The 14639-nt window shown below is 46.2% G+C and overlaps 1 protein-coding gene and 1 long non-coding RNA gene across 11 annotated transcripts in view; both read right to left on the bottom strand.

Annotated features, from left to right (window-relative positions):
- The window catches only part of LOC138845178 (uncharacterized), a 36352-nt gene extending 23609 nt beyond the window's left edge, over window positions 1-12743 (bottom strand). Inside the window, exon 1 of the long non-coding RNA XR_011382002.1 lies at window positions 334-12743. This is a non-coding gene — a long non-coding RNA (uncharacterized lncRNA). The remainder of the gene's footprint in view (window positions 1-333) is intronic.
- RAI14 (retinoic acid induced 14) overlaps window positions 1-14639 on the bottom strand; it is a 194735-nt gene that overhangs the window by 126554 nt on the left and 53542 nt on the right. For all 10 annotated transcript variants that reach the window (XM_051853525.2, XM_051853526.2, XM_070056633.1 and 7 more), the window contains exon 2: window positions 12750-12833. In XM_051853525.2, coding sequence (XP_051709485.2) covers window positions 12750-12785 — 36 coding nt within the window. In that variant the 5' untranslated portion in view covers window positions 12786-12833. The remainder of the gene's footprint in view (window positions 1-12749; window positions 12834-14639) is intronic.

Raw genomic sequence — 14639 nt, 5'->3', positions numbered from 1 at the left:
AGTGGACAGTGAGAGAGAGAGAGAGAGAGACAGAGAGAAAGGTCTTCCTTTGCCGTTGGTTCACCCTCCAATGGCCGCCGCGGCCGGCGCGCTGCGGCCGGCGCACCGCACTGATCCGATGGCAGGAGCCAGGAGCCGGGTGCTTTTCCTGGTCTCCCATGGGGTGCAGGGCCCAAGCACCTGGGCCATCCTCCACTGCACTCCCTGGCCACAGCAGAGGGCTGGCCTGGAAGAGGGGCAACCGGGACAGAATCCGGCGCCCCGACCGGGACTAGAACCCGGTGTGCCGGCGCCGCTAGGCGGAGGATTAGCCTAGTGAGCCGCGGCGCCGGCCTCTCTCTCCCTTCCTACCATCCCCCTCTGACTCTCCCCATCTCTGTAACTCAGCCTTTCAAATAAATCAATCTTTTTAAGGCAAAATTTAGACAAAGACAGGCTCACATGGAAATAAGAGATGGAGGGAGATGCTTCTATAACCAAGGAATGCCAACGATCACCAGTGATGGACCTAGAAACAGGAAGAGACATGGGTCGCGTTCTCCCTTGCAGCCCAGCCCCCACTTCAGTCCAGGGCTGCAAGCCTGTGGCACTGCCACACATGACTGTGGTTTAAGCCAGTCCATTTGTGACACTTTGTTATAGTGGTGCTAGCAGAGGAAGAAAGTAGGTTACCCTCCTGCAGTTGTTTCAACCCCAAAATGGAGCTAGGAGTACTTCTCCAACAGAGGGGGACAAATTACAATTGCTGTGGCTTAGAATAACACCTGGCAGGTAAGTGCATTTTAGAGTCCAATGAGTGTGCCCCAGACATTCGTCTTTGATTGAACCTATTTTCAGGGTTTTTTCTTGTTTCCTGATGTGTGTTTCCACTAAGCTGTTTAGTAGAAGACAAGTCCAAGAAGAAGCCCACGCCAGATTTCTCAGGAGATGGAGGGGCACTTGCCCTGTGCTGGCAGGGCCAGGGCAGGGTGTGGTTGCATAATTCAGAGACCTTCCTTTGTGCACCAGCAGGAACTGGAGCTCCCTCCCTGTTCTTCCCCACACCCACTCACATCCCATCCTCCCTTCCCACACCAGCCACCACCCTAGGCTTGGCTTTCATCCTGGCCCCTTTCTCTGGTTACAGTCTCTCAAACCCCTGAATCACGCTACTGCCCAAATGTCGTCATTTTGAAACCTCATTCTTCTGTCTTCCACACCTCACCCAGACTTTCAGAGCTGTACAGAGAAGTCCATCCCTGTGGCGACATTTACCTTCTACTTCTGGTCCATACACATGTGTCCACTTCGACTCTTGACCTTCCCTCTCGAAGGTGTAGATCCCAAGTCCCTTTATTAACCCTTACCTGCTCAGTCAAGACAAACTAGCCCCAAACTCACACCAGACCTCATCTGAAATATTAAAAGCCTGGCATTGCAGTCAGTGCCTCATGCATGTCAGTCTTATTTTCTGACCCAGACAGGAAACGTCCCAAGGTCACTCACTCATCACACTACAAGGGACCCTGTAATGCGCGCCTCTGTGCTGGGCATCAGGGGGTCACATGCCTCAGTAGCTGCCATTTACTGAATATTTACTGCACGCTGGATTTGATCCTAATTATCCTACACGTGCTCTAAGGGAGGTACAGGCCTCATGCCAGTTTACAAGTGAGAAACAGAGCAATGATAGAGCATACACAACATCACATAGTCAGGGCTAAAGCTGGGACAAGACAAAGCAGGGCTGAGAAGCTGCAGAAGGTGTGAGTCAGTAACAAGCAAGCCCCGAAGAATGTGGATTAAGGTACCACTCATTTGGAGAATGTCTGTGGTTACATCTCAGAAGGCAGAACTTGTCAGTTGCTCAGGATTTACTAATGACAGGCTAAGATTAAACACACATGCCGACCAAGTCTGTGGATGACTCAATGTGATAAGAGTTGGAATTTATAATGGAGCAAAAACTAGAGAAATAGATTTATCTCACAGAATGAAATATGACAATTTGAACAAAATTTGATTGGGATAACTATAGCATCCTGCCACTGGATTAAAAAATAGCCACCAGCACAAGTACTTGAAGACGAAGAGCTACAGAAGCAACACTAGGGGAAGAGAATCAGCAAGAAACCCAGTATGAACCAACAGGGCAATAGGACCTTACAGGTTCTATTAAGACATTCCACTATTTTTACTGTTTTGGAGCAAATCTGCAAATCCACTCAAAACTCTAAGCGCTACAATTTGAAAGTCAAACTGTCATATATTCACATGAAAGTCGTCTATGTAACTAAGAACTCTCAGGTTTCACAATTCCATAAATTACATGGTGACTGAATACATGAACTCAGAATAACCTAAAGCTAAGCTTATAACACATAATTGTAGGCTGACATCAGCTCCCAACTTTTCAACGGAGGTGTGAGATCATTCCTTGATAGCTCCTATCTGTGTTAAGCAACCCCCGAAATTATGACTATAAAGTGGTATAATTAAGAGTCCTGATTAATCCCTCATCTTACCAGATCAGGTCACTCCAGATATCACTGGATTTCAAGAAAAAAAGGCTTGACTGATTACCTAATGTCACTAGCTGATAGTGTCCAAGAGTAGCTTTCATTCCTAACACGGAAAAAGCATTTAACTTCACCTAGAACAACATGCTGCACAAGGCTTCCACCCACAGGACAATGCACCCTAAGCAGGTAGTAACCGATAGTCACTTCCAGGGCTAAGTTATCCAAACTGTAGCTGGTCGCTACACTTTGGGGACATTTTGACTCACTTTCATCAGCTGACTCTCAAATAAGACCCTGTGGAATTTGCCTTTGGATGGGTTCACTGTGTATGGATCCTTCCTCCCTGTGCCTGGAGGTTTCCCTGGTTTCATGGCTGCCAGCCAGAGGCTACATTTCCCTGCCTCTCTTGCAGCTAGGTAGGGGTAAGGACATGTGACAAAGCTCTAATCAGCTCCACAGGAGGGCAATGACTTACATACCTTCAGTGTCACATCTTTTTAAAAGGAAGATGCTAAGAATTGAATGTGGATACCACACTAGAACAGCACTGTCAAACTGAATTATAGTGTAAGGTACGTGTGATTATCACATTTGCAATGGTTATGTTAACAAAAAAAACCTAATAGAAACAGGTGAAATAAACTTTATTATATTTAATCCAAAATGTCTGACTGCTAGTACTTCAATAAAGTTAAAAATTATCTTAGTATTTTTTTGTGTGAAGTCTTTGAAATATGGTGCATATTATATTCTTACAGCTCATCTCAATGTGGACTAGCCACCTTTCAGTTGCACCAGAGCCACTTGTGGCTGCTGGCTATGCACTGCAGAGTGCAGCTCTCAAGGGGAGCAGAGGACACCACAGGACTTGGGTCCCTGGATGTCTATGGAGCACAGCAGCCCCACTGGCCCTTTGATCACTTGAAATTTTTAGTACAGAAGAAAACTTCTTTTGTGATGGAGCCACTGTATTCCAGGGAGTTTTCTTGTAATACATTACTTTGTACCTAACTAATATGTCCCTTGGGACCTCCTAGAAGGTCCCTGTAACTTCTCAATTATGAAACAATGTTTCAAAGAATGGACAGAGTGGTGAGTTCATGCTGTCTTCAAAACCTTTCCAAAAATATAGACCAAGTCTAAATAGTTGACAAATATTCTTAGCATTAGAAATATCTCTCAGAATAAATATATCCAAATATAACATGCGGTCCCTTAGCCTTAAGTTTTGGATCTCTACACTTCCCAGCCAACCAGCCACTGGGCTTGCAAGGAAAGAGGAGGGACCATCCAACCACTTGACCTTCTAAATATCAAATGAAAGCCCTTCAGGCAGTGGTGCCCTAAAGAGTATAAGCATCTGTATTAATGTAATAAACTACTTGAATGATTAATAAAGGTGATCAGAACACAATGACTTTCATATTTAAAGTAGAAGAAGGTATGGGGCCGGTGTCATGGCACAGTAGGTTAATCCTCCACCTGTGGCACCAGCATTCCTGTGCGCACCAGTTCTAGTCCCGGTTGCTCCTCTTCCAATCCGGCTCTCTGCTGTGGCCCGGGAGGGCAGAAGATGGCCCAGGTCCTTGGGTCCCTGCAACCACATGGGAGACCAGGAAGAAGCACCTGGCTCCTGGCTTTGGATCAGTGCAGCTCCAGCCATTGTGGCCATCTGGGGAGTGAACCAGCAGAGGGAAGACTTTCTCCCTGTCTCTCCCTCACTGTCTGTAACTCTCTCAAATAAATTAAAAAAAAAAAAAATCCTTAAAAGAGGAAGAAGGTAGTCACTCAGACCAAAAGGAAGCCATGGCTAGTCACTGCCATTGTTATAGACTCACGGGGTCTTTGGCCAATGCTGACCTCTACTGCTATAGGAGGGGTCCACAGAAAGTTCCTAGAAAATATGCATTATGGAAAAAACTATACATGGATTTCGAAATTTGTATGTACTAATTTACCTTTGATTTCTATTTTCCACTAACTTTTTGAAGTACCCTTGTATAAATGAAAAGAAAAACTTCCAAAGAGCAGAAATCTTTGGGTAGAAACTCCACTGAAAATTTCCACAGGATGATTCAGAAGCAACTTCTGTTTCACTCCTAAGGAGATATCACATAATTTGTCAAACAAAACTAAAGCCATAGTTCAGAATGATTAGGTAATTAATTCAGAATAAAGATAAAGAGAATGACCCAGATGACTCATTGTTTAGGTAGACTATCAGATTTCTCCAACTTAGGAACCAAGTTCTGGGTTTCATATTGTCTCCAGCTGAAAAGGTGTCAAGTTTAACCAAGAATTACAGACTGGGGTAACGAGATGGAAGCTGTGGTCTGTTTCCGCCAGGTACACAGCTCCAGTTTGGATACAGATGTTTCGTTGGCTCCAGTGGAAGGCAAGAGTAGCATCTGCTGCCTCTCACTACACAGCTGAAGTCTGAAATGCATTTGGGTCTTAAGAAACAATCTGAGCTTTCCCCAGACCCCTTTTCACCATGAGGGAAGGGCAGTGATACTGGTGAGCTTTTCCATCAAGAACACGCTTGGGATGATATAAAATCATCATGTGGGTCCCTTGTAAGCCTAGGGCAGTAGGGCAAGATGCATTTCACACAATCTGAAGCTTCAGAATTCAGGAATGAGAACACTCCACGTCAGCAGGTGAGCAGAGTAGTTGACAATGCAAGATCTCACATCGAGAAAAAAAAAACAAGGTCTCAAAGTGTCGGCCATCTATTAGATATTTGACTCTGGCCAAGTTCCTTGCTTTCCCTCGACCTTCATTCCTCCCTCTGTAAAATGCTATTATAACAACGGTCTTCAGCAGCCAGAGCTTTATGATCGTTAAATGACAAAGCGCATCAGAAGGCTTGGCAGAGTGCCTGGCACCTGGTAAGCATCCAGTAGATGACAGCACTTTCTCGAACTACTGTTGCAGAAGGGCAGCGACGCGTGCGTGCTCAGTCTCACGACTCGTGTTCTACATAAGGCGGCAGCACACGCTGAAACAGTGCTGCTCCTCCGCCCCTCTCTAGCAGTGAAAATAGTCCCCAGGTTGGAGGAAGCGTGGAGCTGGGGTCTAGGAGTCAGCACGCTCAGAGGGGAGCATGCAGACCCACTGCAGAAACAGCCCTAGGATGGAAAGGCCTGCAGGGGTGTTGTGGGTTGGACTGTACCCCCACCAAATCTGTATGTTGACGTCCTAATGCTTCCTCGCTCAGAATGTGACCTCAGAAACAGGGTGTTTACAGAGGTAATCAAGATAAAGTGAGGTCATCAGCATAAGCCCTAATCCAGTACAAGTGGTATTCTTATAAGAAAAATCTGGACAGAGACATGGACAAAAGAACACATTTGGGGGCTGCTGCTGTGGCACAGCAGGTAAAGTTGCCACCTGCAGTGCTGGCATCCTAAATGGGTGCTGGTTTGAGTCATGACTGCTCCACTTCCGATCCAGCTCTCTGCTATGGCCTGGGAAAGCCGTGGAAGATGGCCCAAGTCCTTGGGCCCCTGCACCAACATGGGAAACCCAGAATTAGCTCCTGGCTTCAGATTGGCACAGCTACAGCTGTTGCAGCCAATTAGGGAATGAACCAGCAGGTGGAAGACCTCTTTCTCTCTCTGCCTCTCTGCCTCTCTGCCTCTCCTTCTCTCTGTAACTCTTCCAAATAAATCTTTTTTTTTTTTTTTTTTTGACAGGCAGAGTTAGACAGTGAGAGAGAAACAGTGAAAGGTCTCCATTCCATTGGTTCACCCCCCAAATGTCTGCTACGGCCGGCACGCTGCACTGATCCGAAGCCAGGAGCCAGGTGCTTCTCCTGGTCTCCCATGTGGGTGCAGGGACCAAGTACTTGAACCATCCTCCACTGCCTTCCTGAGCCACAACAGAGAGGTAGACTGGAAGAGGAGCAACCGGGACTAGAACCCAGTGCCCATATGGGATGCCAGTGCCGCAGGCGGAGGATTAGCCTAGTGAGCCACGGCACCGGCCTTGATTTTTTTTTTTTTTTTTAATAAATCTTTTAAAAAACAAACACATGTGAGGATGAAGGCAGAGCTGAAGAGGATGCACCTAACAACCAAGACATTGTGGCAACCACCTGTAAAATCTGGGGAAATGCATGGGACAGATTCCCCCCTCACTGCCCTCCTGTGGAACCAACCCTGCTGATCCCCTGACCTCAAACTCCCGGCCTCTACATCTGGGAGACAACCTGTTCTGCTGCGCTGGCCACCCAGCTTGTGGTGCTCTGTATGGCAGCACAAGGAAACCAGTACCTGTGAAATCGGGCCTTGAGCAGACAGCCCATTTAGAAAGTGCTGTCAATACCTGGAAAATGGCCCACCCCACCCAGACAGACCTTGGCCCTAGAACTCTCCTAGAGCTTCCTGCTTCCACCCGAGGCACTCATCTCTGATGCATTTGGGGCTTCCTTTTTTTTTTTGACAGGCAGAGTGGACAGTGAGAGACAGAAAGGTCTTCCTTTGCCGTTGGTTCACCCTCCAATGGCCACCACAGCCTGCGCGCTGCAGCTGGCGCATCGCGCTGATCTGATGGCAGGAGCCAGGTACTTATCCTGGTCTCCCATGGGGTGCAGGGCCCAAGCACTTGGGCCATCCTCCACTGCACTCCCTGGCCACAGCAGAGAGCTGGCCTGGAAGAGGGGCAACCGGGACAGAATCCAGCGCCCCGACCGGGACTAGAACCCGTGTGCCGGCACCGCAAGGCGGAGGATTAGCCTAGTGAGCCGCGGCGCCGGCCGGGGCTTCCATTTTAAATACTCCGATTTTGAGCTTTCATGGTGGGGGAGAAAGGCTTAAACATCTGTGAAAACTTACTGTAAATTACTAAAAACTCCTTGAAAAAACACCTTGGCAGAGAGGTTAATTGTTGGCCTTCGTGAGAGCTGTTATCTCAGCAGGCAACAAATTCAAGCCCTTGTCTGCGCAGGATGCGTCTGGTTCCTCCAGTCACAGGGCGTGTGCATTTCCTTGGCAAAATAATCAGGCATTCAAGAGCTGCTACATGAATGTACACCATCAATTTCATCTTTCACAGAGCCACTCATTTCAAACTGGCTATTCTGATTTTTTTTTTTTTTAATAACATGCCCACAGTTTCCCCATGACAATGGAAAATGTAATTGGGAACAAATCTTTCATAAAATTAAACTCACACCCAAAGTAAACCATGAAGCCCTCGATCATATCTGAGTGTCATTTCTTAACGACTTGTTACTAAGATCTTTCAACCTCATTTCCCATCCGTCAGCTTCCACCCATTTTACTCAAGGCACTAAAAATTGGCATTTACAAAGAAATTCCAGAAGCCTGAGCATTTTATTAGCAAAGGGAAATCCCAACTTTTTTGGCCTCATTTCTCATGATGACAGCTCATTTTTCCATGGGGAACCACATACTAGTTGCCGCAAATATTTAAAGAGGTAAAGAAGCCACTTTCAAACTAGTCATAAAAGATATAAATAATGACAATTTAGCATTCTGTGCTTGTGTTATGAGCATAAAAGTCAGTCTATACATTTTAAAAACTAAAATGAAAACTTTATGGGGTCCTCATGGAAACTTCCAGAACCATGCTGGGGCACTCTCCTGGGCTCATGAAGTATTACGATTTGCATGTCAGGGGTAATTTTTCTGGAGAGATTTATTTGTTTGATAGGAGGAGAGAATCTTCCATCCACTGATTCACTCCCCAAAGGCCAACAATAGCCAAGGCTGGGCCAGGAGCCAGGAACTCCATCCGGGTCTCACACCTGGGTAGTGGGAAACCAAGTATTTGGGCTATCCTCTGCTGCCTCCCAAGTGCATTAGCTGGAAGCTGGACTTCAAGCAGAGGTGGGACTCCCATCTCATGCACTCCAATTGGGAATGCAAGCATCCCAAGTGACAGCTTAACCACACTCTGCAGGCTGCCTCTCCCCGTTAGCTTCTCCCCCTCTCCAAAACAGCTTCCCAATCCTATCCATCCTCAAGGCCACAATGAAGGCAGCTCCATAAAGCTCCCCCAATATTTCCATTGCAGAACAACTCATCGCTCTGAAAATCTACAGCACTTATCACCAGGACTCACAATAACTGATTATTTCATCTCGAGATGTTCTTTAGGATCTACTTTCTGTACAATTCGTATTTTGCCTTAGTTACTTCCCACGTATACTTTTTCTCCCCTAGTCACCTAAGTTCAACAGCTTCTTAAAGACAAGAAAACCACACTTCACTTTTTTTTTCTTTATCCCCTTTAGTATTTAACTCTAATTGAAGGACTCTTGGCCTGAAGTTATAAATGTGAACTGTGAGATGTCATTTACCATAGAAGTTCTTTAGATCTGGAGGTTATGTGCAGAGCCCCAGATTTAGGAATCAGAATCAGTAGACAATGACATTGTCTAACCACAGCCCACACAATCGGGCTCAGTTCCTCCACTGCACTCTGGTTAACCTGCGCTGCACGTGGAGCCAGTGCGATTTTAAGTCAGGTGTTCCAGAAAGGTCACTCCAATCAAATCTCCACCTGCATCGTGATCTCAGAGCGAGCTGAAAGCCTGCTCCAGGGAGCTTCTTCGGGCCACTCTCACCCTTTCTACTTTGCCTGGATTTTGTTCTCAATGGCCACACAGCGATCTGCCTGCAGACCTCCCAGACACAGGCTGGCTGAAACTCGATCATGCCAGCCGGTCACCTGTATTCTTTGTGCAAGTGCGAATCTGATCTGCTCTCCTCTTCTGCCTACTCCCCAGAAACACAAAGAGCCCTTTCTTCCACCTTCTCCTCCACACAAAAGCAAGCAGGAAAATTGGACAGCTAATGGCTTAAGGATACCTCTTTGGGGGCAGACACTCGCTTTAGGTCAAGGTTACAGTTTGGCTCATTTAACTGGATGTAAATATTTGTATGCTTGTTTTTCTTGTAAGAAGCAATACAGAGCTATGCATGTACATAACAAAAAATGCAAACCAAAAGGTATACACTGAAAAACAAGCCTGCCTCCCTCACTTACCCTCGGTTTCCCTCCTCAAAGGAAACAACTGTTACTGGACTATTTTGCCCTCTGGATGCTGTAAATGATTTGAATGCATTTTTAAAGATTTATTTTCATTGTATTTGAAAGGCAGAGAAAGATCTTCCATTCATTGGTTCACTCCCTCAATGTCCACTCTGGGCCAGGCAAAAGTCAGGAAGCTAGAACTTCATTGAAGTCTCCCACGTGGGTGGTTGGTACCCACCATCCAACCTCCCTCTGTCTCCTCCCCTCTAGCAAATCACTAATGAAGCCCAAACTTTACTGCAGGTTTCTGACTAGGAGAAAGTAATTAACATTTGGCACACCTCCGTGGAGCGCCAGGCCCTGACATGAGTACCTGACATCCCTTAGCTCATGTAACCTTCAGTGCAACCCCAGGAGGCCAATATCATCACTCCCTCCATGTCTCAGTGAGGAGCCACAGGCTGAGAAGAGGGAAAGAGCTGTCCAAGTCCAAATTCACTCACCCATGTGGCTTCCTAGATGCTCCACCCTGAACTCCTCTTTTTGGAAACACGGGCTCTGCAATCAGACAGCCCTGCCCCTAGCCCCAAACTGTTTCTACCCCTTAGGGCTCTAAGACCCCCGACCAAGTTCCTGCAGCTCCCAGAGGCCTCAGTTGTGTCATCTGTAAAGTGGGCTTAAGGATAAAACCTACCGCATAAGGTCTGTGGTGGGATGAAATGAATTTCCCAGGAAGAGCGTGGCACAGCACCTGGGAGAGCTATGATCATTATCACAGGCTGCTGAACAAGTGGGGCTCAAAATGGTTTTCTGGGCTTATGTGTTTTTTTGTGTTTTTTTTTTTGTTTGTTTTTTGTTTTTGTTTTTTGCTTTTATTCCCTCTGTTGAGCTGCATAGTGTCATGGCTTGGGAACAGTCTGGGATGGACTTGGGGAGCCAGCTGAGATCGCCTGGCTCCACCACGCCAATTTCCTCTGCTCTCCTCCCTTGGGGACATTCCTCTAGCATTTCTTCTTTTCTTTAGCACTAACTGCCAACATCATGGCCTTTCCTGTGGCTTTTTCACTGGTGTTGTCATTGAGATTTTAACTTTTATTTAATAAATATAAATTTCCAAAGGACAGTTTATGGATTACAATGGCTTTTCTCCCCCATAACTTCCCTCTCACCTGCAACCCTCCCATCTCCCGCTCCCTCTTCCATTCCATTTGCATCAAGATTCATTTTCAATTATCTTTATATACAGAAGATCGATTTAATATAAATTAAGTAAAGATTTCAACAGTTTGCACCCACACTGAAACAAAGTGTAAATGGACACTACAAGAAACAGTGACTTGATCAGCCCTTGTCCTGACTGTTGATGAACAACATAATACTTTATCCCTTTTAGTATTTTTCTGTCTTACTTAAAACTATTGGTTGAACTCTGTAATTAACACACAATTATTCTTAGGTGTTGGATCACTTTTCAGTTAAATTTCCTGTTAAATATAAGAGTGGGAATAAGAGAGGGAGGAGATGTACAATTGGGAGATTTTTTTTTTTAATCATGAAAATAGTACAATTTTTATCTAAAGACTAAGATTCCAGCCACACCCTCCCTACCACTCCCAGGTTTTAATTTGTAAACCAAAAGTTCAAGTGCCTATCAGTCCCCTGGCCCTGTTACTATATCAGGGAACTCCAGACCGGCAGACACACTTTTGCTAACATCTTGGCTTGTAGAAGTGGAAGCCACGCAAGTTCCCATGGAATGGAGAAAGACACTTGGCAACCTGGTCACACCATTTAAAACCCCTTCTCTGCTGAACCGAGCACCAGCGTCCGAGGCTTTTTCTCCCTTAACTGAAAGCCAACAGAGATGAGAGGGGACTCTGAACAACCCATGGGAGATGCAATCACAGGGTGATTTTGGTGTAAAAAAAAATTTTGAAATCCGCACATAGCTTTTACTACTACACATATTCCCCACATTTGTAAAGGCCTGTAGGTAGACTGGGGTATACGGCCAGCCAGCAGCTGAGCAGAGGAGGTTTCTTACACGTGAGGAAAGCGCAGTGGCAGGAAGTAAACCCTAAAGTAGTTGCTCCAGCCAATCCCATGACTTTGGCCAAAGCAGGTCATAGTCTCTGAATTTCCCTAGTGAGTGAGAAGGTGAAACCACCTTTTTCGTAAGAACTCTTTTTCGAGTTCTTTCTTGACGTGAGCCAGTGTTTTGCAATCATTCTAGAAGCATCTCATCTGGCCTGCCCCTTATCAGGGCAGTAAGTTACATGTCATGGCAGGGCCCTGGGAGATAAGCTCCGGCCCAGAGTGGGTGTGCATATGACACGCTGGCCCTAGAAGATGCAGCCTCCATGTATTACAGAAATGCAGTTGTGCCAAACAGAATGCACAGCAAGGCAATCAAAGCCACGTTCACCTTCCACTGCCCACTGTCAAACGAGAGTGGGGCAAGCCCATCGAGGGTGAGAACTCCAGGCTTCCCTCTCACGCCCTGCTATAAATCTCTCCCATTCAGCAACTGTGCTTCTGAAGCAGCTGGAATGCAGCTCGTGTGAAACCAGGGCCCCAGCAGGGTTTCTGAGGCAACCTCCTGTGAAAACATCACGCGTGTAAGCGTCCTGCTGTGTTATTTCTCTGCATTTTCTTCTATGGGAGACTTTGTTCCCTAATTCTGACATCATAACCGTTTCCTCCCATCCAAAGTCTTTTGTCATGGATCATGAGTGAGTAAGAACCCCAGGAATTCAGGGGGAGTGGACGTGCAGCCAGCAATAGGTGTTGTTATTACACCACAAAGCCTTACCAGGGAGCGAAGCACGGTTCCTCCAGCCAGCGGCACGGTTAGAACCGTGCTAACTCCTTAACCACCCCATGAACCCGGCTGCTTCTACAAATGACATTCTGAATCCAGTCTCTGGCAATTTAGAAGTGCTGACGTTTGTACCAATTCTTTCCTTTAAGATGTTCTTTTCCCTACAAGGCCCAGACCCCAAGTTTTTGGTTTTTTTTTTTTTTTTTTTTTTTTTTTTTTTTTTTTCTTTAAATGTCATTTTTGAAAGCTACATACAGACAGCAAGGAACTGAGAGCATGCCATTCACAGAATCCACCCAAGCCGGGGCCCAGGGTACTTCTGCTGTCTGTAGTTGATTAACCCGGCGCCTTATCAAGTATGAGTGGGGACTGTGTGCGCAGGGGAGAGGTGGAGCAGGCAGACTGAGTCACCGCGTACTTACATCACTCTTCCTGAACTTGGCCTTCAGGCTCTTCATGTTTAGTCCATTCAGCCTTCCAAAGCTCTAGAGCAGATTTTTCAACACCTAAGCAGAGGGAGAGAGAGAAGGAATGTAGATTTCCAGATAAACGCTACAGGGGATTTCTCCTGGTTGGACAGTGCAGGCAAGTTGGTCAGGCTTAACAGGAGCAGAAAACAACATGCCATGTCCACTCATGATAGACTCCTTAGCACCTTCTGACACGTTCAACTTAACAAAACTTAGCATTTATCTTAATTGACAAAAACTACATATGCACATTGTATACAGCGACATTCTGAAAATACCTACACTTTGGGATGACTAGATTGAGCTAACACATCCACTGCCCCACATACTTCCCATCTCATAGTGTGGACTGAATACTCCCTCAGCAATTTTCAAGTACACAACACCCTGTGCATAAACTGTAGTCTCCATGGGATACAGCAGATCTCTTGAGCTTAACTCCTTGTCTAAGTCAAATGTTGTATCCTTCACCCCACATGTCCCCAGTCCCCTCTCCCTCCCAGTATGGTTACTAACATGGTACTCTTTACTTCTGTGAGTGCCATGCTTTTAGATTCCACAAATAAGTGAGTTCCCAGACACTAAAGTAGAACAAATGACGGTGCGAGTGTCCCTGTACACACCGCGGTCTCCGTATGCAGAAACGACTCTTCTGCACAGCCCCATTTGCTGTCATAGGGCTGCAATCATGAAAAAAGATCAGGAATTTGGTTCATATTCCAGATGCCATTCGTTCCCTACTTATTTTTCTTAGCGTTTGTTTTCCCTCTCCCTCCCTCAATGCACAGGGCAATTGAGTGAAAAATGCCAGAAACAACAAAATCTGCCTCATCAAACAGCTCCTTCCTCAGGGAATCACTCTAGACAATTCAAGCACCTCTGGGTCCTTGCGGGAGCAAGCAGTGCCGAGCTGGAGCTGGAAGCGTGTTAAGCAATAACCCCATTTAGGATGAGTCTGTCAGTCTCCAGAAATTGAATTTCATTTCTTTTGAGTAAGTGCAAGAGGACTCCATAAAGTTCATGGAAAATGCTTATTATGGAGCAACTACAGATGAACTAAAATACTTCTTTTGCTCCAAACTATGCTTATCTTTTTTTTAATTTATTTGACAGGTAGTTAGACAGTGAGAGAGACAGAGACAAGGGTCTTCCATCGGTTCACTCCCCAAATGGCCACTACGGCTGGCACTGCACCGATCCGAAGCCAGGAGCCACGTGCTTCTCCCTGGTCTCCCTCGTGGGTGCAGGGGTCCAAGCACTTGGGCCATCCTCCACTGCCCTCCTGGGCCACAGCAGAGAGCTGGACTGGAAGAGGAGCAACTGGGACTAGAACCCAGTGCCCTTATGGGATGCTGGTACCACAGGCGGAGGATTAATCAAGTGAGGCATGGCGCTGGCCCCTAAGCTTATCTTTTAATTCTATTTTCCTGCGAATGTGTTGAAGTCCCCCTGCATAGACGGACTTTATTCAGGGAAATTTCCTTTGGATTCTGCAAGGTCCCTGTCACCTTCAAAAGTCAGGATAATGATCTAGTATAAGCACTTCATTTTCCAGAGGGAAAACAGCCTCAGAGAGGTTAGGAAACTTGCCTGTAGCCACAAGTCCTGTTTATGATGGAATTCAGAACAAGGTTTCAGAGCCTGATGGGCAGCTGCGTGTATTTTCCTCTGCCCTATATAGATTCAGAACTACAACCAAAACATTGAATCCTATGTGAGAAAATGGTACAAAGTATGGTTTGTTTTAAATTTACACACACACACACACACATATAAAGATTTATTTAAGGCCGGCGCCGCGGCTCACTAGGCTAATCCTCCGCCTAGCGGCGCCGGCACACC

Source organism: Oryctolagus cuniculus, chromosome 14, assembly GCF_964237555.1.
Source record: "Oryctolagus cuniculus chromosome 14, mOryCun1.1, whole genome shotgun sequence".
NCBI classification, from domain to species: domain Eukaryota; kingdom Metazoa; phylum Chordata; class Mammalia; order Lagomorpha; family Leporidae; genus Oryctolagus; species Oryctolagus cuniculus.
This window is presented reverse-complemented; position numbering and strand designations above follow the sequence as displayed.